This window comes from Somniosus microcephalus, chromosome 9 (genome assembly GCF_052327205.1).
Source record: "Somniosus microcephalus isolate GS21.2 chromosome 9, FLI_Smic_1.0, whole genome shotgun sequence".
Lineage (NCBI taxonomy): Eukaryota > Metazoa > Chordata > Chondrichthyes > Squaliformes > Somniosidae > Somniosus > Somniosus microcephalus.
The window spans coordinates 121,984,257-122,006,025 of record NC_140995.1 but is presented as its reverse complement, the minus strand read 5'-3'; the positions used below and the strand labels follow the sequence as shown (position 1 = coordinate 122,006,025).

Genomic DNA, 21,769 nt, shown 5'->3' with positions numbered 1-21,769 from the left:
AGCGGGGTGATTGAATTTGGGCTTGTTATCCGCCCTGCTTTCCTCTCTGGACCTCTGTACTAAGTGATTCAATCCTTGGTGATTTCATACTTTATCTCGGCACTCCTTACCCTCTCTCTCAATTCACTGCCCTCCCTAAACCTCTTCCATTTAAAATCTCCTACCCATATTCATGGCCATCTCCTGGACCTCACCATCTCCCATGGCACCTCTACTCTCAATCACTGATGAGGCCATTTTCAACAAATTCCTTTTATTCACCACCAATATACCCCTAACCCAATACCACTTCCTTCTATGTTTGCCTCTGGAAAAACTCTCCCCCGAGTTAATATCAACTGCACTTTCACACTCGCAACTGGCAAGCCTTTCTGCAGCCATTGATTTGCTCTAGCACTCCCTCACCTTCATCTTTTAAAGCCCTTGACCCTAGCAAAACCTTTATTGTCTACCACCCTGGTATGGCCCCCATCTTCATTCCCTCAAGCCTAAGAGTGCGGACTTGAGCGTAGCTGGCGTGTAACTGGCTTAGCCATCCTCCATCAGATCTGGCTTGATCACATCAAGTTCCATTCTGCTTTACCAAGATCACCCACTACTCAAAAATCATCCTGGAGAGAAAAGACCAGCCCTGGCTTATTTTCCCCACTACTGTCTACATAAAAAAAAACACTATCACCCCCCCCCCCCCTCCCCAAACACACACACACATTTCCTTTCCAAAATTCTTGAATGTGCTGTTGCCTCCTAAACCTGTGCCCAACTTTCCCTCAGCTCCATGTTTGGACCTCTTCAATCAGGTTTCTGCCCCTGCTACAGCACTGAAATGGCCCTAATCAAAGTCGCAAACAATATTCTCTATGATCATGGCATATTATCCCTCCTTGACACCTCTGCAGCCTTTGATAGTTGACCACTTCATCATCCTCCAACACCTCTCGTCCGTTGTCCAGCTCGGCAGGACAGCCCTCCTTTGGGGGCACTGTGTAAAGAAATTTACTGTTTCAACATTTGTTTTTAATATGTCACTTGAACTGACAGTTTCCATGAAGAGGTGGTCTTGACCTAGGACCAGTTTATAGCCCTGCAGAGTGTAGCCAGTATAAAGTATCAAGTGAACTTCGCTACTTCCCATGAAAATAAATGGCCAACTAATCTCCATCATTGACTGATCCTACATAGTGTCTTTTTGATTTTAAACTTTTGTCACCTAGAGAAGCAAAGAAAAAGTACATGCATGGGGCTGGCATGTAATGTCAACAAGCTGGTTCTGGGAGATTCAGTAAAAATATAAATTCTAAGTTTGGACATAACATTGGTACTAAATACTCTGTTTATAGGAGGAAATATAATTTATTGTGAAATCAGATCCGTTATTATATTGAGGCTTGATTGGATTACTCTGGCAATCATTCTGACTGCTGCTCGCATGGTTATAGTTTTTTTTAAAAATCTAAGCCAATTTAGGGGCAAAGAAAATCTGTGAAATTCCTCTCCCGTAGATGATCGAAAGTAGTCCAGGAGATCACTCTAACCCTGATGATGCTGTGCAATACCTACCTTTTTGTGTGAGGTGATATCCGCCCCAACCAGAAACTGTGTGTGTGTGAACCAGTACCTGCCGTTTACAGAATGGGTTTTTAAATTTGGTCCGAATCTGATTTAAGCTGCACCAATATGCAATGGACTATGGATCTGTTTTCATTTCCAGATGTTTTTATATTTATCTGGGTTTTGGGAGAATAGTGCCAAGCCTTCCTCAGTGTCGCTCTGCCATGTTTGTATATAGTCCTTGGCCAAGTGTTAGGTTGGAGGCTGATTTGGGAAGCATCTTCTGTTAATAAGCAGAAAATCTGGTCTCTGATTTTCCAAATCAGCTTCTGCTAGAAATTTAAAAGAAAACACATTCTATTTATAAAAAAAAACCCATGATGCAGACCAGGGACATGATGATTGGCAGCAGACTTGGAATAGCAGGAATATCTGTGTCTACTGCTGTCTATTGAAGGGAACCTGGTAAGTTTATATTTTGCAGTGCTATCAACTTTGCCAGATCCACACACAGATGATACAATAGTGTGAAAATGCCTTCAAACAGTTGATCATCTGCCCTTGCCATTTTAAACCATTGGTTTTCAACATCAGAGCTAATTAAATAGCTGGTTCTTCTGTGCTTTGTTATCTATTTCTCTACTTCTGCCAGTTGGTCTTGAGGACCATCAACCTGTCATTCATACCAATTCCCAGCTCTTCACTCTACACATTTATATTTGTTGTAGGTTGATGGACTAGTTCTGTTACCTCGTGGTGGCTGGAAAGAGTGTGCACTGATGGATAAAACACAGGTTTCGTGCATGGAATAAGTATATGAGCAGAAAATGAGAACGATAGGGAGCCGGTAACCAATGAGACCCAGTGGAAACACGGTGGATGAACAGTTCATCTATGGCAGGGTGATTGCACAAGAATATCACTACTAACTGATTAGCTATTGAATCTGCTGTGATGTTGAAAAATGCTGCATTGGTTTCAACCAGTCAGATTTGATTTTCTTGCACATTCATTCTCATGATGTAGATTGTCTGTTTCCCCACTGCTGCGGTTCAGTCTCATTCTTTGCCAAACTGTGGCTTGTACTTAAAGATCTGTACCAAGAATGTAGTGATTTTCCTTGGCGCTGCTTTTCTGTGAACGAGGAATAAAATCCTTGTTTCGGTCTGCAGTTTTGATCATGAGGCTCAAAACTTGTGAAGCAACTCCTTGTTGTTTGAACTGGATACTATAAATGCACATGTGGCCCCAAGTACCTCTTCCTATTTTCTGAAAAGTCAACTGATTAACATGCTTGTGAAATGATGCCAATTATGAATCAATAAGCTGACTTATTTTTCATATGTGAATGAACAGAGTAACAACTACAGTGAAGTTCAACTTTGTGATGCTCCTCATGACACACAAAATAACAAAGCATGCCACACTCCCTGTTGGCAGGCTATGTACAACTTTTCTGACCTATAAATTCTCAAACTGATCGACACTAAGGAGAGAACCCTCGAGCCATCCCCATGTTTGACTTCATTACCACATCTCTCAGACTGTCTGTTTCTGTGTGCCATTTTTTAGCTGGACATTTGAGGAATTAAATCTCAGAATCCTGAATCTGCCTTCACATCAAAGCCATATTATAGCTTAAACCAAAAATGCATTTCAGGTAAAACAGTTAGTTGAAAATTATGAAACATGACAGCAAGTTCATCTTGCGTACACGATGGTGGTGATTTTCATTCAGAAGTTGGGAAGGAGGCGGGACTACAACTTTCGGGGTTGTAGTCCCGCCTCCATTGAGATGCGGCCAATCCACGCAATTTCAACTTGCGGGCTCATTAGGCCAATTAAGGGTCACCCGGCAACAGGTGACGTCACAGACTGAAATTTCATCTGTCAAGACGTTTTGACAGATGAAATATCAGTGTTTCACAGCTGTTTGAAGCTGTCAAACACTGACAGTCTTACTTCTAACCTGAGTCCTTCTACACAGACTCAGTTAGAAATCTCACCGGCACAGAAAGCTGCAGGCTGTCACTTTTGACAGATCGCAGCCATTCTGCTTTCTGTGCCGGTTAGATGATGGATTCCTGAAACCTAGAGGAAGGAAGGCTGTAAAGGTAAGTACAGATCATTTAAACTTCTTTACACACTTTAGACACACCAAACACACTTACCTTTGCACTCATGCACCCATCACTCACCTGAACACCAACATCTCGACCCCTCCAAGTCCTTCAACCCGACGACTCTAACTTGGCGTGGTTTGGCGCCATCGGGAATCCCACACTTCAAGCTTTAAAATAGGGATTAGGCTAAAAACTGCCTGTTAACTACCTGTTAACAGGCAGTTAATTGGCACTAATCCCTTCCTGCCTTGGGTAGGCGGGTCCCAGTGCGGGGCAGGTACCCGCCTCCTTTGAAACTTACATGGAGGCGGGATGGTGTCGGGACCCCCGAATTTGGGACTTTAACCCCCCGCACGCCTCCAATCCCGACTCCACGGGTCAAGGAAAATTGACCCCGATGTGTCTAAACAGTTTCCCTTGATTTGGAGCTGCTGAAGTGCAACAGAAGCGCCCATGTTGGAAAGCCAGAAATGAGGAATTAACCTGCATTTGTCTGCTGGTTTCCAGGCCCCTCGGTGCCCCAAAGTGCTTCACTGTCAGTGAAGTACTTTCTGAAGTGGATTTACTTTTGTAATGCAGATGACATTTAATTTTAGAGGTGGATTTGGGGTAAAAGAGGGAAACCGATGTAGGATGCAAGTCTGTGTCCTACACTGAGCTGTTGCTCAGTGCTCAGAAGAGGAAGTCATTCTCGTGGGTATGTCTTGTTGCCAAAGCCCCCACATGACGACCTTGATGAAGCAGTTGATGACAAAGTAAGCTTTGCAAGTAGTACTCTAATTGGATGCCTAGAGTATTAAGACAGTTAGCATGTCACCAAGTGTCATGCACAAGTCCTTCCACCATGCTGAAGGTAAATGTTGGTCAAATATTAGTTGTGGAAACAGACACTTCAGACAAACCTGGAAACTGGGTTTGTGAGCACATGTACTTGTATTTGCATGGCTCAGTGCCTACTATGATTGGGCTGCAGAGCGGGACTCGTTGCCGTAAAAATGATAGCAGTGCACTTGCATATGCTGAGTTGTGCTGTTCATCATGCCACTAGCATGCACTCAAGTTTGTGCTTGTCAGTAAAATGACCACCTAACGACTCTCTCTTAGGAGGAAGTAAACAGTCTATTTGGGATAAAGATGGCATGCCTGGTGATCTGTGGCAGACTTGGTAATCTGATACCTGAACCAGACAAGTCTGCAGTGCTCCAGGACACTGCATTGATCTGCTGTTGATGGAACCTGGAGAGGTACACTCATCACAGTGTCTATAATTCTAAGCTTTCTGCTCCAGATAATCCTAATGGGTAGGACAGGGCAGTCATAGCCAGACAAGCAGCAAGGAGCTTACCAGTGCTCAGTGTTGATGAGCTGTGTGGTTTTAGTTGACTAAACTCCAGCAGTAACCGCATACATGCTTCAGGGTCACTAAAACCAAGCTTTGACCAACCTGTGCTTGCATTCTCATCTTGGACAAGAGGAATCCATCCATTTACAGAGAGTGCACTATCTATCAGACAAACAAACTGTAACAATAGCAAAATACTGTAGACACTGGGAAACCTGAAATAAAAACCAGAAATGCTGGTAAGGCCGCATCTGTGGAGAGAGAAACAGTGTTGACGTTTCAGTCGATGACTTTTCATCAGAACTGCTGAAACGGTACTTGGGTGGATTTCTCAGTCATTGGAGAATTTTAGCTATGAGGAAAGATTGGATAGGCTGGGGTTGTTTTCTTTGGAATAGAGGAGGCTGAGGAGAGACTTGATTGAATGTATAAAATTATGAGGGGCCTAGATAGAGTGGATAGGAATGACCTATTTCCCCTAGCAGAGACGTCAATAGCCAGGGGGCATAGATTTAAAGTACAGTAATTGTTAGAAGGATTAGAGGGGAATTGAGAACTTTTTTCACCCAGAGGGTGGTGAGGGTCTGGAACTCACTGCCTGAAAGGGTGGTAGAGGCAGAAACCCTAGTCACATTTAAAAAGTACTTGGATATGTACTTGAAGTGCTGTAACCTACAAGGCTATGAACCAAGAGCTGGAAAGTGGGTTTAGGCTGGGGAGCTCTTTTTTGGCCAGCATAGAAATGATGGGCTGAATGGCCTCCTTCTGTGCCAAAAACTTCTATGATTTGCTTTGGATTGGTTTCCACATGTTCCAGAGATGGCTTTTAGTTTATTTCCCTAGCCACTGACTTCATCCATGTCCCTAACACCTGTCTGAGGCTGAACCACACTGTTCGCAACCTTGGTGTCATATTTGACCCTAAAATGAGCTTCCGACCACATATCCGCAGCACAACTAAGACCGCCTATTTCCACCTCTAATGTCGCCCGTCTCCGCCCTTGCCTCAGCTCATCCGCTGCTGAAACCCTCATCCATGCCTTTATTACCTCTAGACATGACTTTCCAACGCACTCCTGGCTGGCCTCCTACATTCTACCCTACGTAAACTTCAGGTCATCCAAAAATTGGCTGCCCGTGTCTGAACTTGCACCAAGTCCCGTTCACTCATTATCCCTGTGCTCGCTGACTTACATTGGTTCCGAGTTAAGCAACACCTCAATTTCAAAATTCTCATCCTTGTTTTCAAATCCTTCCATGGGCTCGACCTCCCTATCTCTGTAATCTCCTCCAGCCCCACAATATCTGAGCTCCTCTAATTCTGCCCTCTTGAGCATCCCTGATTATAATCGCTCAACCAATGGTGGCCATGCCTTCTGTTGCCTAGGCCCTGAGCTCTGGAGTTCCATCCCTAAACACCTCTGCCTCTCCACCTCTCTTTCCTCCTTTAAGATGTTCCTTAAAACCTACCTCTTGGATAAAGCTGTTGGTCACCTGCCCTAAATTCTCCTAATGTGGCTCGGCGTCAAATTTATTGGGGGAAAAATTCAGTATCGCCCATTTTGGGGTGCTAATATCGGCCGGGTGCAAAGTTTAGCGCCCGGCACTAATTATCGCCTCCAACTGCAAAATTTGCCTCTATCGCTCCCTGGAGGTGATTTTGAGTGCTAAATCAGGCGCTACACACCTCTTAAGGTGCTAACATCGGGGAGCGAGACGCTACCGAAGCTCGGGCGATGTCAGTTAACATGGAAACCAGACAGACTGGCGCTTTCCAGTTCTTCAAGGGGAGGGGCCATCTTGCTGGCCAGCCACACCCTGCTCATTGCAGCCTTCAGTCTCTGCCTGGAGAGACCTCTAAAGCAATTGTGTTGGATGCACTAATGGATAGGCCCAGGAAAAGAGCTCGGTGCTTAGGAGCCTGAAAAGTGGTGCTGAGGGCCAAAATGCCTTCGGACAGTGTTAAATTTTTCCAGACATCTCTCTTCCCCCTCTCAACCTGCATGTACCAAAAATGTTGCCGACAAGAAAAGGCAGGAAGCACCTGCCTTTAAATAACGCTCCCCCAGCCCCTTCCCCTCTACCTGTCGTTCCTAGTGGCAGGCGGGGGTGGGGGGGGTGACTCAATATCCGGCCCGGGGCGTTGCACACTCGACTGACGTCACGACCTGCGGGCGCAGGAGATCGTGACAGTAGTGTTTAGTGCTGCCGCAAAACGACTGGTCAATTTCGCTAGCGACGCTAAACTCACCACGCTCGGGCGCTAAGTTCCTAGCGCCCCCCAGAGGCGCTAACTGGAGGCACTAGCCAACCGAATTTTTCCCCCTTTATAACACTATGCGAAGCACCTCAGGATGTTTTACTATGTTAAGGGTGCCATATAAATATAAGTTGTTGTTACTTAAGTGGGCTATTCACGCCAACTTAATTGTATTGATTTACTTTCTCACATTCTTAAAATATTTTGGACCGGCAACTTAAGTTTAGGGACATGTTGTATGGCAGATTGGTGAGTTATATCTTGGTCGTATATACTCCCGAATGCAGGTTGGAAATTATCCATTGTCTGAGGAGATGACTCAAAATAACTTGCATTCTTCAAATAACAGTGGCCCTTATTCATCATTCTCCTACTTTTCAGATTTTCAGGAAGGGAGTTTCTAAAACATGATTATTACTAAATAAATATAGATGAGGGGGATCCAATTAGCTCGTCCATCCAAACAGAAGACCTACATTCCCCCTCATCATGTCGTCAAACTGACATTGGGATGAATCTAAATCTTTGGCTTCTTGCACTACCCAGCAGACCCTTCCAAGTGTTAATGATATTTTGACACAATTCTCCTGATATCTGTCATAAACCTTTATTTTTCAGTTTTGATAAGGCCCCCTTATCTAGAAGGGGGTAATTCTATTTTAACCTCCAATCCATGACATTTTATATCTTGTATACTTCTATAAGGGCCTCCCCTCTGTTAGCTCCTTTCAAGCCTGAAGAGTGCAGTTTGTCCAGTCTTTCCTCCTAACTTAATCGAAGGAATCGACTTTGTGGGTCTTCTCTGCATTCCCTCCATGGCTTGAATATTTCTCTTGCATCTTGGTGACCAAAACTGGACATGGTACTCAAGGTATGGTTTGACCTGGGCACACTACAGTTTTAGCATAGCACCTTCTGGTTTATGCTCTGCTCACCTAACAATCTAATTCAGCATCCTATTTGCTTTATTTATTGCTACATCACAGCAATATCACTTTCTGCTTCATCTTTAGCTATTTCTATACCATCTGCTTTAGCTGCTAAGATATATATTGCACCTTTATTTTATTCTATTTGGAACTAATTTCTCCAATTACAGATCTCATCTAATTCCTTTTGTAGATCCCTGGCTGCTTTGTCTGTCTCAACTGTACACTTTCTCTGCTCAACACCCCCACCCACCCCCCCCCCCCCCCCCCCCCCGAGTTTAGTATCGCCTCTAAACTTGACCAGTGTGTATTGGGTATCTGCATTTAGGTTATTATGTTTTGGGAACAGTAGGGGCTCTAGCAGTATACAGTGGCACTCTACTCTGTACTTCTCTTCCCCCACACCTCCCCCCAACCTACATCACTCTCCTAACAAGTACCCACTGTTTTCTTTCACAATTCACAATTCAAATCACTTTATTGGCATGATAAGTTACATCTTATGTTGCCAAAGCATCAAAATACATTTATGGTTGAGCACATAAACGCAGTTCTATTCATACAGTGTATAAACAGGTATATCCCTGAGTGTATAAATATACATTTGCATTGTTTATATATATTCATTTCTTAGTTTACTGGTTGTTCCTCTGTTCATGGCAAGCTGTAACATAGTGTGCCGCCAGTGTTACACAGCTTCTCTCCTCTCCCAGTAGGAATGGGAGTTTTTGGTTGTCATTCAGATTTCTGAATTCAGGGCATATTTGTGCCAATTCTTTAACCACACCCAGGTTTTATTTTGAATTTACATAGCTTTGAGTTTCAGCTGCAGCCTTTCATGAAGAACTTCATCAAAGGCTTTTTGGAAATCTAAGTATACCACGTCAAAGGTATTCACTGTTCACTTTGAATGTCGCTTCTTCAAAAAGACAACAAGGTTTATCAAACAGGATTGTCTCCTTCTAAAGCCAAGTTGGCTATTCAGAATTTGATCTCATACTGGTACTTCTGAAGTTTGCTCCTGATGATCAGTTTGCTCCTGATGATCAGTTCCATTACTTTGATAGATATTAATGAATCTATAGTTTCTCAAATTTGATTTGCTCCCTTTCTAGAATATGGTATGACGTTGGTATTTGGTGCTAACTTCTAATATTACATTGACTCTTTCGTGATGATTGTTAACACTGCACAAATGACATCCCTGGTCTATCTTGATATCCTGGACAAGATGGTATCCCCGTTATTTGGGCCCTCTATGCCTGTTTAGAACCTCTGTCATTGTCAAAGCCCTTGCATCTGCTTGGAAACATCACACTAGGGGCAAGTTGCTATAGTCTTCACTGATGAAAATTTGAAGGAATATTAATTTAATGTGCTAACTGTTCTCTGCTCATTCTCCATTTCATCCCCATTAGTATCCTTTTAAAGATCGCTCCTTTTCCCTGACTGTTCTCTTGCTGCTATTGTACTGAAAGAACTTCTTGCTGTTATGTTTAAAATCCACAGCTATTGCCATTGTCTGGTTCCCTCTTTGCTCCACTAATTACTCTTTCGATATACTTTTGAAACTGCTTGTAATCTTCTCAGTAGACCGCCTCTCACCTCCTAGCAGGCCTTGTAACCTAATGTTTCTTTCACTTCTGATGTGCCTATTTTATTACTCTTAGATATTTATCCTGTATTTTCCTCCGTATTCCTTTGGAGGTATTCGACTTGACTTATCCTCTGACAATTAATACATTTCCCCCAGTCAACATGTTTCACCGTCTGCTCAACAGTAGCACTCTTGCCTCCTGAGACCAAGTCATGGGTTCAAGCCCCATTCCAAGATTTGAGCATATAATTTAGGCTGACACTTCAGTGTAGTGCGGAGGGGATGCTTCACTTTCAGATGAAATGTTGAAGTGAGGCCCCAATCTACTCCCTCGGGTGGACGTAAAAGATGCTATGGCACTATTTGAAGAAGGGCAGGGAAGCATTCCCACTGTTCTGATTAATATCGATCCCTAAGCCAACATCAATAAAACAGATTATCTGGTCTGCGGGACCTTGCTATGTCCAAATTGGCTTCCATATTTCCCTATTTTACAACAGCGACAGCAATTCAAAAGCTGTTAATTGGCTTTGAAGCGTTTGGGACATCCTGAGGTTGTGAAAATTTGTTAGTCATTCTAACAAAAATAATTAATTCTTCTGTGTAGAATGTTAATACATTTTGAAGCTTTTCTTAAATGTTTATGGCTGAAAAGTTAACTTTAAATAAGGTCACTGAGGTGCATTGGTTTTATCAGCAGTTGGTGTCATTGAAATAAATAAATCAAGCATTAATTAAGCTGGTGGCTAATTGCAGCTCAATTATGCAGACAGGTTTGGTGGGGAGGGCTAGAAATAAATCTCAATTTGTAAGCTTAAAGTTTTGTCTTGGAAAAATACATGGTACATGTACATATTTCCTGGTATCTTGATGTTTAATTGAATCAGATGACAAAAGATTGGATTGCAGGTGAACAGCGATGACATTTATGCAATTTTTTTTCTCCGCACAGATGATCAGAAGTCTGCTAAACCAGCAGCCCCAGTGGTACCGCCCAAAAAACCCAACCTCCCTTTGAAGGGTCATCCTTTCAGGACATCCATTCCTCCCAAAAGACCAGAGAAACCCTCAGTGCCACCACCTTTACCCAAGTAAGATTATTTTTCTGAGATTCTTATGGGCTATTCATTATTGTCAGTGTTATGAATATACTTGTGGGTTCAAGGAATGAGCAATAAAAGTACTTTATCATAAATGAATTAATGTATTAGTTATATTGAAACTTTTTTGTTGTTGTTTTGGGTGGAGTGTTTCCAGAAACCCAATTTCATAATTCTGATCCCTGCAATGAAGTTGGGAAGGACCTGCGATCATGGGCACTATACTTTCCCACTGGAAGGGAGTGACACAAACCAAACCTTTCAAATAAGATCCCAAAATTTTACAGAATGAAAGTCGACCAATCATATCTGTGCCAATGCTTTTCTGCATATGAGCCACCTAGTCTAATCCCACTCCTGCCGCCCCATCCCTTTTAAAAATATTTTTCAAGCAACTACCTAATTCCTCTTTTAAATAATTTATGGACTATAGGGCACCAATTAGTGGGAAAGATGGAGAAGCAAATATGCAGGGAAATTAGGTGCAAGAACTAGAGTAGTGATAATGGGGGACTTCAATTATCCTAATGTAGACTGGGATAGTAATAGTGTAAAGGGCAGAGAGGGGGAAGAATTTCTGAAGTGTGTGAACCAAAGGCGACATGAGGAAAAACTTTTTTACGCAGCGAGTGGTCATGATCTGGAATGCACTACCTGAAAGGGTCGTGGAGGCGGATTCAATCGTGGCTTTCAAAAGGGAATTGGATAAGTACTTGAAGGAAAAAATTTGCAGGGCTACGGGGAAAGTGTGCGGGAGTGGGACTAGCTGAAGTGCTCTAGCAGAGAGCTAGCATGGGCTTGAAGGGCTGAATGGCCTCTTTCTGTGCTGTAACCATTCTATGGCTTTGTTACAAACCTTAGTTGAAGCAAAGAAGTTATGGTAAACCTTTATAAATTACAGGTTGGACCTCTACTGGAGTATTGTGTCCAATTTCTGTGCACCACACTTTAGGAAGGATGTTGAGGCTTTAGAAAGGGTACAAAGAATATTTACTGGAAGGGTACTAGGAATGAGGGACATCAGTTATGAGACTAGAGCTGGGATTTTTCTCTTTAGAACAGAAAAGGTTAAGGGGAGATTTAATAGAGGTCTTCATAATTATGAAGAGTTTTGATAGAGAACTGGGGAGAAAATGTTTCCACTGGCAGGAGGGTCGATAACCAAAGGACACGGACTTAAGATAATTGGCAAAAGAACCGGGGGAAGATGAGGAACTTTTTTACGCAGCAAGTTGTGATCTGGAATGCACTACCTGTAAGGGTGGTGGAAGCAGATTCAGCAATAACTTTCAAAAGGGAATTGGATAAATACTTGAAAAGGAACAATTTGCACAGCTATAGGGAAAGAGCAGGGGAGTAGGACTAATTGAACAGCTCTTTCAAAATGCCGGCACAGGCTCGATGGACCAAATGGCAGCCTCCTGTGCCGAGAGATTCTATGAACACGCATTCTAGCCACCCTTTATGGACAGATCTCTCTTCTAACTTCCCCTTTAATTTTTCTGTGATTGTTTTAAACGTCTGCTCTTGTATTAACCATCTCACCAACCAATGGAAACAGTCAAACACTTTATCGTTAGCCTTTATAATCTTTACCGCTGTTCGGTTGGCCTTCACTTCCTCTGCTCCAATAAAGAAAAAAATAACTTCCCAGGTCTGTCTTTATCAATGTAACCCCTCATCCCTGATAATATCCAAGTGAATCTATGCTGGATCTTGCCACTGCTTTTGTATCCTTTTTATAATGCAGCACCCAATACTCCAACCGAAGGTCTTGTACAAGTCCAATATTACCTCCATAGGTATTTTACCCCTGTACATAAAATTCTAAGTATTCGGTTTGCCTTTTTTATATTCTTAGTTATTTTGCACTGCCACCTTTAGTGACCTGTGTATCTGTACACTAAGCTCCATTTAAAACCATGCTGTTTTGTGTGTATTTTCTTTCCCTACTCTTATTTGAAAAATTTACTGCTGCACATTTTTCTACATTGAACTACAGTTGTCACCTATCTGCTACCCTGTCTGTGTCCTCCTGTAGTCTTTCACAATTCACATCACAATTTGCCATATCTCCCAATCTGAGACCTTCACGTTCCCGCAATTCCTAAATCCAGATCATCATAAATATAAAATGAGTGGATCGCCTGTGGTATTGCAGTGTGATGCACAGTTGTGTGCCATTAAAACAAGCTGTTAAAAAAAAAAAAAGAGGAAAATGTTGCCCGTGGGGGATGATTGTGCCTGACCGTAACTAATTCCCTTTCTTCCCTCCCCCCCCTCAATTTGTTTGGTAGACGTGCATCACACTACACTGAGTGATTGATTGGTCCTGCCTGTTGTGAAGTTAACTCTAAAAGGGCTGTCACTTGGCAGTTTTGTATATGTGCCATTGGTCAACTGAAACCCATCTTTTACCACCAGTGATCAGAACTATAATACTTTTATCGGAGTGGAGCTTTTTTGTACACAGCCAGGACAAGCAAGATCTGTAAAGAAATTATGATCACATATTTTGTATATCTCCTAAGTTCAAGTGCTACAGTTATATAATATCAGTAAATATATGTTCCTAGACTGTCTCCTTTTTACTATTCCAACCTTTAAAATTACTTGCAATTAACACTGTTACTATATTGTAATTTTAAAAGGAATGTAAACAGCAGGATTAGGATCTTAATTGACTTCTTCCTTGAGTATCAGAAAATATCCCAACTGGTATCCTGTTGAGCCTGCTCCCTTCTTACCATTGCGGATTGTTGAGATAATAACCTTTAATTCCTGCATTGCTTTCAGTGGAGGGTATTCTTTTTAACAAAAATGTCTTCTCACCTGTCATAAGTATTTGGTAATTGCATCTCGAGTGCAAAACAGTTGACATAGGGGGAGAAATTGGGTGAGCAGCGCCACTTGTTAGCGCCTAAAGAGGCAGGCAGTGGCTGTAGCGCCACTGGCTGCGCCTCCCACGATATTGAGTTGGGGCGATAATGGTGGCATTAGCCTTTTGCGCTGCGCTGCGCCGCCACCGATGACATCATCGGTGTGCGCCGCGCCCCGTTCATGGGGCCTTACTATGCTGGCAGCGGCGCAAGTTAAGGTGGAGGCCTTTTTCAGCGGCCGCCTGCCAGCACCTCCATCCCCAGCCTCTACCCGCCCCCACCCCCCCCCCCCCCCCCCCGCGGCATTGCCGGCTGATTCCCGAGGGCCCGGCACTTCTTGGTGCCGGGCTCGTTTGCCGGCACTTGCGAGCGGGGATCGCGCTGTTGCAGGCACCTCCCCCTTAACAGTGGGAGGAAGGCCTGCAGTACCGCCGCGTGTGGCGCTGCGATATTCAGTTTCAGCGCCCTAAGAGGGACGCGGAGCGCCTCGAGCTTCGCCCCGTGTCCCTCGAGGGGCAATGAAACTGAATATCTGACGATCGCTGAAGCCTCGAACGCTGCGCTAAATCCTGCGCTCAGGCGACTTTTGTGCCACTTTGGCGCCCCAACCCAATTTCTAGGCCATGGTTTTAAAAGCAAATATTCAAGAATGGAACTCTTGATGCCTCAGCACATAAATGTACCATATGGTTAGATACTGAACTATACAAGCATGGCAAGTCCAAAGTTTGATGTTTGCTCGTGCTAAGTTAATTGATTCCAGCCAAGGTGGTTAGGGAGCTATAGTTAGTTTTAATTTCTCCCGCTAGGGAAGGAAGCATGCCTCCCTCTCCACACCAGTTGAATAGCTTACGAACACTGACAAGACTCGCTTGAAGAATGACTACTTGGTTGAGATACTGGAGAGCTGTGAAATTGTACCCCAGCACCTCAGAACAAAAAGGAGAAAAAATCAATCATTAGAAAAAGCCGTGCTACTAATGTACCGGTGCTTCCATAAATATTTTGTGTGGGGAAATGCAGCAGCACCACAAATCTTGTCCTCAAATATAGTTTTATCCACAGCCTTGTAGATTTGGAGAGAGAATTTATGGTTCATCCAAATACATAGATTGTGCCTGTAGTATTTGGTCAACTTGAGAATAATTGCTTTAAAGAAAAAAAGACAAATTGATCTGTAGATTTCAGATTGTACTCAAACTGTGGTACAGTAGATTCTGTTTACTTCCCATAATTGAGGGGAGCTTTCTTTTCCCCTCCGCCCTCCACTGTGATAGTTATTAGAAATTGGCAGGTTGATTGAAAGCCCCTAAATTAATGTATACCACTAATTGCTCTGCCTCTCCTCACCTGCTTGCCTCCGTCCTCTCCAGCAGCATTGCCCTCTTACTTCTGCCAACTTAATCAAACAACTGATCTGCCAGTTCATAGGTTCTCCCATGTAACAACCCGCATCTCCAGTCTATCATGGAAGCAAGAGAGCGAGCAAAAAAAGTCCTCCAGCTCCAGAAGTGAGAGCTGGAAACTGTTCATCTCCAACAATCTTGTCTGCAGCCACCTGTGTGTTGATCTCAGCAGGACTGCTAATTTCAAAATCAATACAATCAGGCTCTATGATTTTAAAGTTGGTAGCTCAGTTCTGATCAGTGCTGCAGAGTGTGCAAATGGGACAGCAAGCAGGGAATGGATGATTCCTTTAACTGGGAGACGTAATTGGTGTTGGAGTTTTTTAGTTCATTCTCTTGGCTAATTGGCAGGTCTGATGAATGAGGTTGCAGGTGGGTGTTTGAGAGAGCTTTAGATCAGTCGGGTTTGCCAGCAGGAGGACTTGCCCTGGAAACACACAATAAATCTGGCAGGTCTGAATCCCACTAATTTCCCATTATCTGTGAAAACACTTGGTTAATTGAGAATGCAGATAATGGGACTGGATAATCAAGCTTCCACCATGGATGATTGTACTCAAATATATGATGAACCATTTAACAATTTCTGCGTTCTTGTTTAATAGAACAAATGGGGAGGTGCCTTACAATCGACCAAAGTCAGAATTTGATTCAGCAGTGCTTAGATCAAAATCTGAGCTCCAGTCATCGCTTATTCGACCAAAATCAATAGAAATTGCACCTGACAAAACTCCTGAAATAGGTAAGGCACTCTGTAAAATTCAACATGATTGATTTTGATTTGTAAAATCACTTGTTCATTAGCACAATGAATGATTTGGGTACAGTTCTGGTTTTCGTGAAAATTATTGGCCAAATTGCTGTGTCCAGTTACAGCGGCTTTTGCCCAGTATGAAGTTCACTTTGAGGACATAAATTCCTTGCTTTGTTATTATCAGGTAGACTTGTGTTCTTCAGCAAAAATTCTTGGATAGGTGAACTGTAAACTTTATTAATTTGTGGAGATTAGTACTCTGGCAAGATTTTCCAAGTTTTCTAAATCCAGAAATATCAATGTGCTGTTTCCAGTTATCTCTACTTCCTTCACAATGTTTTTTGTTCTAAAGCTGCTGCAATGATTTTTCAGCTCGGTTTACACTGTATGAAAACTGCTTTAGCACAACCATGCAAAATCTTTTATTTCATCAAAACTCCTCGATGCATGATTATTTGTAACTCATTTGTGGCCAGTACTCCTGCTTAAATATGTATTACATCGTTGCTTTGCTTTTTTTGAGCAGCCTACCAGAAGAAATGTTCAGATTCCTTATCGGCAGAAACTTTCCATGGCTTTTCTCCACTGATTTTTGTTTTACAGCATAATTCTTAAATTGCCCCACAAATCTTTAAAGGGTCTCTTGTTTGCTATTTTTTTCCACTCCTTTTTCTGCCATCTTTGCTTTCCTCAAAATTATTGACTCCTTGTTTGGCTGTGGTTCACTCGGACCCTTCAGTACCTCATCCAAGTACGCTTACATCGTACGTGAACCATTGTAGTTTGCCAGCAGCTTGTTCAAGTACAGGAGACATCACAATTGAACCCGCTCCTTTTCTCATTTGACATTTATATCCAGCAACTCCTACTAAAAATGTGAATAAAGAGCAGGCAATCTGGCTGATTTTCCCTTCCATAACTCAGGAGTGCTGTATCTCTACTAATATCCATGAAAGCTGTTGGTAAAAGACTAATGCAGTCAACAGCAACAAAAGGCTAATCTTCTTTCAGTCATATTATAACATTGAGCTTGTTCTTGGATATGAATGAGAAATTGATGTGCATGCTTTTAAAATATAAAACAATGGACCATATTTTTTTCTGCACTATAATGAAAAAGCAGATGTGAATTAAAACCAGATTATATGTCTGTAGTAAGCATTGATTGTTCACCTGTGTTCAGTGCAAATCTTGATATTTTCATGCACTCAACAATGAGTTCAGGCTTTAAGATCATCCATGAACTCCCTCAGTTGCAAAATCACATCCAAAAATGAATATATTACTCCAAGTTAAACCAGATATTAATCAGCATAAAAATGGTACAATTTTGAAGCATCACCACAGCAGTGACCGAAGTGAATAGCAAGCTAGTTTCCATCGATAAGCTATTCCCATCATAGACTCCATGAATTGCAGAGATCACCATTAGATTGTTAATTATTGACTTCTGTTCACCATAGTAAAAGTGGAAGTTAAAAACAAAAATTCTAAAGATGAAAAATTCTTCATGTAAAAGAAAGCAGCTCAGCGGCGAACATTTTGAACCTGTGTTTGGGGAAAAAAACCTCCAAATATTGGTGTTTTGAATAAAACCCCTCTTTTATTCCCTCTAATCGTGGAGAAAAATAAATGGAGAAGCAGTAGTTGTAACAATTATTACTGTATTATTACATTTTAAAAGGAAAGTGCATGAGAGTGCTAATATAATAACACCAGAAGGACATTTCAATTATGGGTTAAAATAAGAACAACACTGATAGTTAAATTTATAAAATGTGGTGTGCCCTGTGTATTAGAAATACATTCCACAATTTTATCAAATAAAATTGCCATTGAGAATTTAAGTCCATTTCTTTTTTTAAAGTCATCAGTAAGAATATTCTTGCCCTAAAGTTTCAGAAAATGGGCCGACATCATGATTTAAAATTTTAGATTATAACCAGCAAAATGGTTTAATTCTGTTTGAATTAATATTTTAATGTCTCATTTTACTGTCAAATATAAATTTAGTAGACTGGATCCAAAACAGAATAGTCCTGTTTTTAAAAAAAAAAAAAGTAAATTAAAAAAGAATGTCCCATCTCTGATTTTATCTATTTTGATACCTGGGATGGCACGTATGAGGAGAGATTGGGACGATTGGGCTTGTACTCACTGGAGTTTAGAAGAATGAGAGGGGATCTCATTGAAACTTATAAAATTCTGACAGGACTGGACAGACTAGATGCAGGAAGGATGTTCCCGATGGTCGGGGAGTCCAGAACCAGGGGTCACAGTCTAAGGATAAGGGGTAGGCCATTTAGGACAGAAATGAGGAGGAATTTCTTCACCCAGAGAGTGGTGAACCTGTTGAATTCTCTACCACAGAAGGCAGTAGAAGCCAATTCATTAAATATATTCAAGAAGGAGTTGGATATATTTCTTAAGGCTAAAGGGATCCAGGGGTATGGGGAGAAAGCAGGGACCGGGTACTGAAATTGGATGATCAGCCATGATCGCATTGAATGGCGGAGCAGGCTCGAGGGGCCGAATGGCCTACTCCTGCTCCTATCTTCTATGTTTCTATGATCCTAAAAATTCATGCATTGTTTCTTACTAACCATGTTGAACAACCTGATATTTTCTCTTTAGATTTAAGGTAAATAAAGCATTGTTCTAGGAGACCACAGATATGTTACTGGAAGCTGGTGATGACCCATCACCTAGACATCAAGGAGCAGTCTCCAAATGGTGGTGTAAAGATTGACTGACATTTTAGTAATACAAAGCTGTAGTAGGTTTATAGACTGAAATTTGGACAAGGCTGATATGGAGCCAGGATGGTCATACCTGGAGAATATGATTGGCTGAGAATTTAAAGGGAGAATAAATTCCCCCTCTATTTTTGTATCAAGAGTTTATCAATAGCAAACAAAAGATCCTTTAAAGATTTGTGGGGCAATTTAAGAAATAACAAAGCCAACCTAACTCACTCACTAGTTCATACCATTCATGAGCAGAAAATGGTTGCACCCACAGGCTTGAGCATATAAAGAGCTTTGTGGGTAAAGAGGATTATTTCCATTTTTGTCAGGCCATTTGCCACGAGTGCTTCGTGGCTGTATTTATAAAAAAAAAAAAAAACTTTTAAAATTCTGGCTAAGAGGTCCATTAGCTGTTTTTTAGGTGTGTCACAGTTGACTTCTAGTTTTTGATTACCAGCAACGGAATTTCATTCTCATGCATTTCAAAATAGCACATTTTTGTTTTTGTTAGCGAGTCATATATTACAGTGCATGCAAGGTCCCACAAACAGCAATGAGCTAAAATGACCAGTTTTTTTTTAGTGATGTTGGTTGAGGGATATAGGTTGGCCAGAACACATGGAAGAAATCCCTTGCTTTTTTTTCCAATAGCCCCGTGGGATAATTTCCATGATGTATTCCAGTAGCCAGTGTACGGAGTGAGTTCTGTTACAATCTCTGCATCATGCTATCTTTTATCAAGATATTGGGCAGAAAAAAGATAGACTCTGGATCAGCGGAGATGTGAAATCCTCTTGCAGAAGTGGTTGATCATGCTAAATTCAAAATAAGGTGTAGTGTGAAAACCCCAAAACTATGACATCCATCAAATCTGTTTGGCACGTGGATGGGGCATTGCTTGAGAACCATGCATTTTGATCCTTTGAGATCCCAGTGTTTTGCCTCCTCTTGAACTTGTTCTGCTGTCTCACTGGATTACTGATCTACATGGCCCAGGTATTACTACTCTTTCTAAATATTTGATCACCATTTGATTTCAAAACCGTTAAAATTTGACATTGCATGTCCTGTTTATAAGAGTTTGCTCTATTTTATAATGGGATATTCTAATTGGACTTTGTGAAGGATATTCATTTGTTTCTATTGCAGATCTCATGAGCTTTGACTCTGTAGAATCTTCTGGTGAGAAACTCACTCACCCTACAGCTAGCAGGCCAAGGATGCCAGGGAAAAGGCCACCCAGCCTTTTTATTGTCAGTCACCCTGTGAGTTTTTTTTTGTCTTCTGTTTATGAACTTTGGCATGGAAGAATATTTTTTGAATGCTCTTTTGTGTACATATAACCAATACAACTCCCCAGTAGCATAATAGGTCAACAGTGCCTGTTGTGGCACTAAGCCATAAAACTAAGGTGGTCCCAAATTCACTTCCTGATCTGTACTAAATTAGCTAGGACAGCAGTGGGATCATAACATTGGCCTCAGTGCCACTGGGCAAAGAGGGGGAAAAAGTAATGGTCCTTTTCAATGTTCCCTTTAAGTTGTGCGGCCGTGCAGCTCTCTGAAAGTCCCACGCGGCATTTGGCATGGGCCGCGCGGCCCCAAAAAGAATTCCAGGGAGCATTGGTTCTTGTTCATTGTTATCCACTGGCTCCTACTGTGAAGTGTTGGAGAAGGCATGCTCAAGCTCAGCTGTGATGCCTCCCAGTTAAATAGTTTGCCAAGCACACTCTGTCTACTTTTCATCCAAAGAATGCCCATTTGGCAGAGGCACCAGAAGGCTGTAGGCGCCTTTGAAACTATATGCCAGGAAAAGTCAGCAGTGTCAGGAAAACAGGGGTGGCACAAATTGGGAAAACAAAATTAGTACACCTCCAGTGGCTGTGCTTCTGGGGCAAGGCATGTAGTTCCAGGAGTGAGTGAGGTTGGAGGCAGGCCAGGAGCAGGGTGGTAGTCGAGGGCTAAGCCCAGTAAGAAAGTTGTTGGGCTGTGAAGTGAAGTTCCAGGAGTGCTCAGAAAATGGTGCGATGGAGGCTAATGAGGCAGTGCTGGAAATAAGTGGCAGCCAATAGTGGAGGCTTGTAAGTCAGAGCAACACGTGGCACTGTTGATGAGGTCAAGAATGAGCTGGGAGAAGTTGCATTTTTTTTTTTATGGACTGAGCGGGAACTCGTGCAGCTGAAAGGGAGATTTTTTTGGTATCTTTTTCACTGCCTCTCTTTCTGAACGAATAAGAAATGGAAGATTTTTTTTTTTTAAACTCTACTATGGCAAAACAACCAGATACTAAAGCATTGAACCAAAGGTCAAACATTGAAGGTGGGCACCCACACAAGCTTTCCTGTTTGAGACCTGAAAGAGCTCTGCCTGTCACTTTGGTCACAATATAACTGGTGTCAGCAGTACTATGCCCAAGTCACTATTCTTAATGTGTTAGCCTGAAGAGTGAGTGCTGACGGCCTTTTTTTTATTGTTGCTCTCAGGATGTGGGTGATGCAGACAAAGCCATGTTCATTGCCGCTTCATATTTATTGCCCATCCCTAGTTCCTCTGACTAGTGAGTATCTTGTAAAGGCCATTTCAGATGCCATCGAGTCAACTACATTGTGCTAGAATCATATGTAGGATAGACTGGGTGGGGATGCCTGTTTTCCACTCTGAAGGGCATTTGATCATGGGGTGCTGGTTCTCCTCTCCCCGAATGTCCACACGCATATACATTCTAGTATGGGTTACTGGATACTCCGTGTAGACCAAGGATCGAGCTTCAGATTTTCCCGATCAGACTGGTTTATTGTCACACCAGCTGGAGTGCCCGGCAGTGCCGAGGCTTTTTCGAGGGCATGTTGTTGTTGGAAGAGAGAGAGAGAGCGACTGGGGGGGGAAGAGAGAGAGCGACTAGGGGGGGGGGGGGGAAAGAGAGAGAGCGACTTGGGGGGGGTACGAGAGAGCGCGACTGGGGGGGAAGAGAGAGAGCGACGGGGGGGGGGGAAAGAGAGCGAGCGACTGGGGGGGAAGAGAGAGAGCGACTGGGGGGGGAAGAGAGAGAGCGACTGGGGGGGGGGGAAGAGAGAGAGCGACT

At 42.5% G+C, this 21,769-nt stretch overlaps 1 protein-coding gene across 6 annotated transcripts in view; it reads left to right on the top strand.

The window, feature by feature from the left end:
* cd2ap (CD2-associated protein) overlaps positions 1 to 21,769 on the top strand; it is a 199,582-nt gene that overhangs the window by 160,979 nt on the left and 16,834 nt on the right. For all 6 annotated transcript variants that reach the window (XM_085997104.1, XM_085997100.1, XM_085997099.1 and 3 more), the window contains 3 exons: positions 10,755 to 10,893; positions 15,793 to 15,929; positions 19,838 to 19,953. In XM_085997104.1, coding sequence (XP_085853230.1) covers positions 10,755 to 10,893; positions 15,793 to 15,929; positions 19,838 to 19,953 — 392 coding nt within the window. The remainder of the gene's footprint in view (positions 1 to 10,754; positions 10,894 to 15,792; positions 15,930 to 19,837; positions 19,954 to 21,769) is intronic.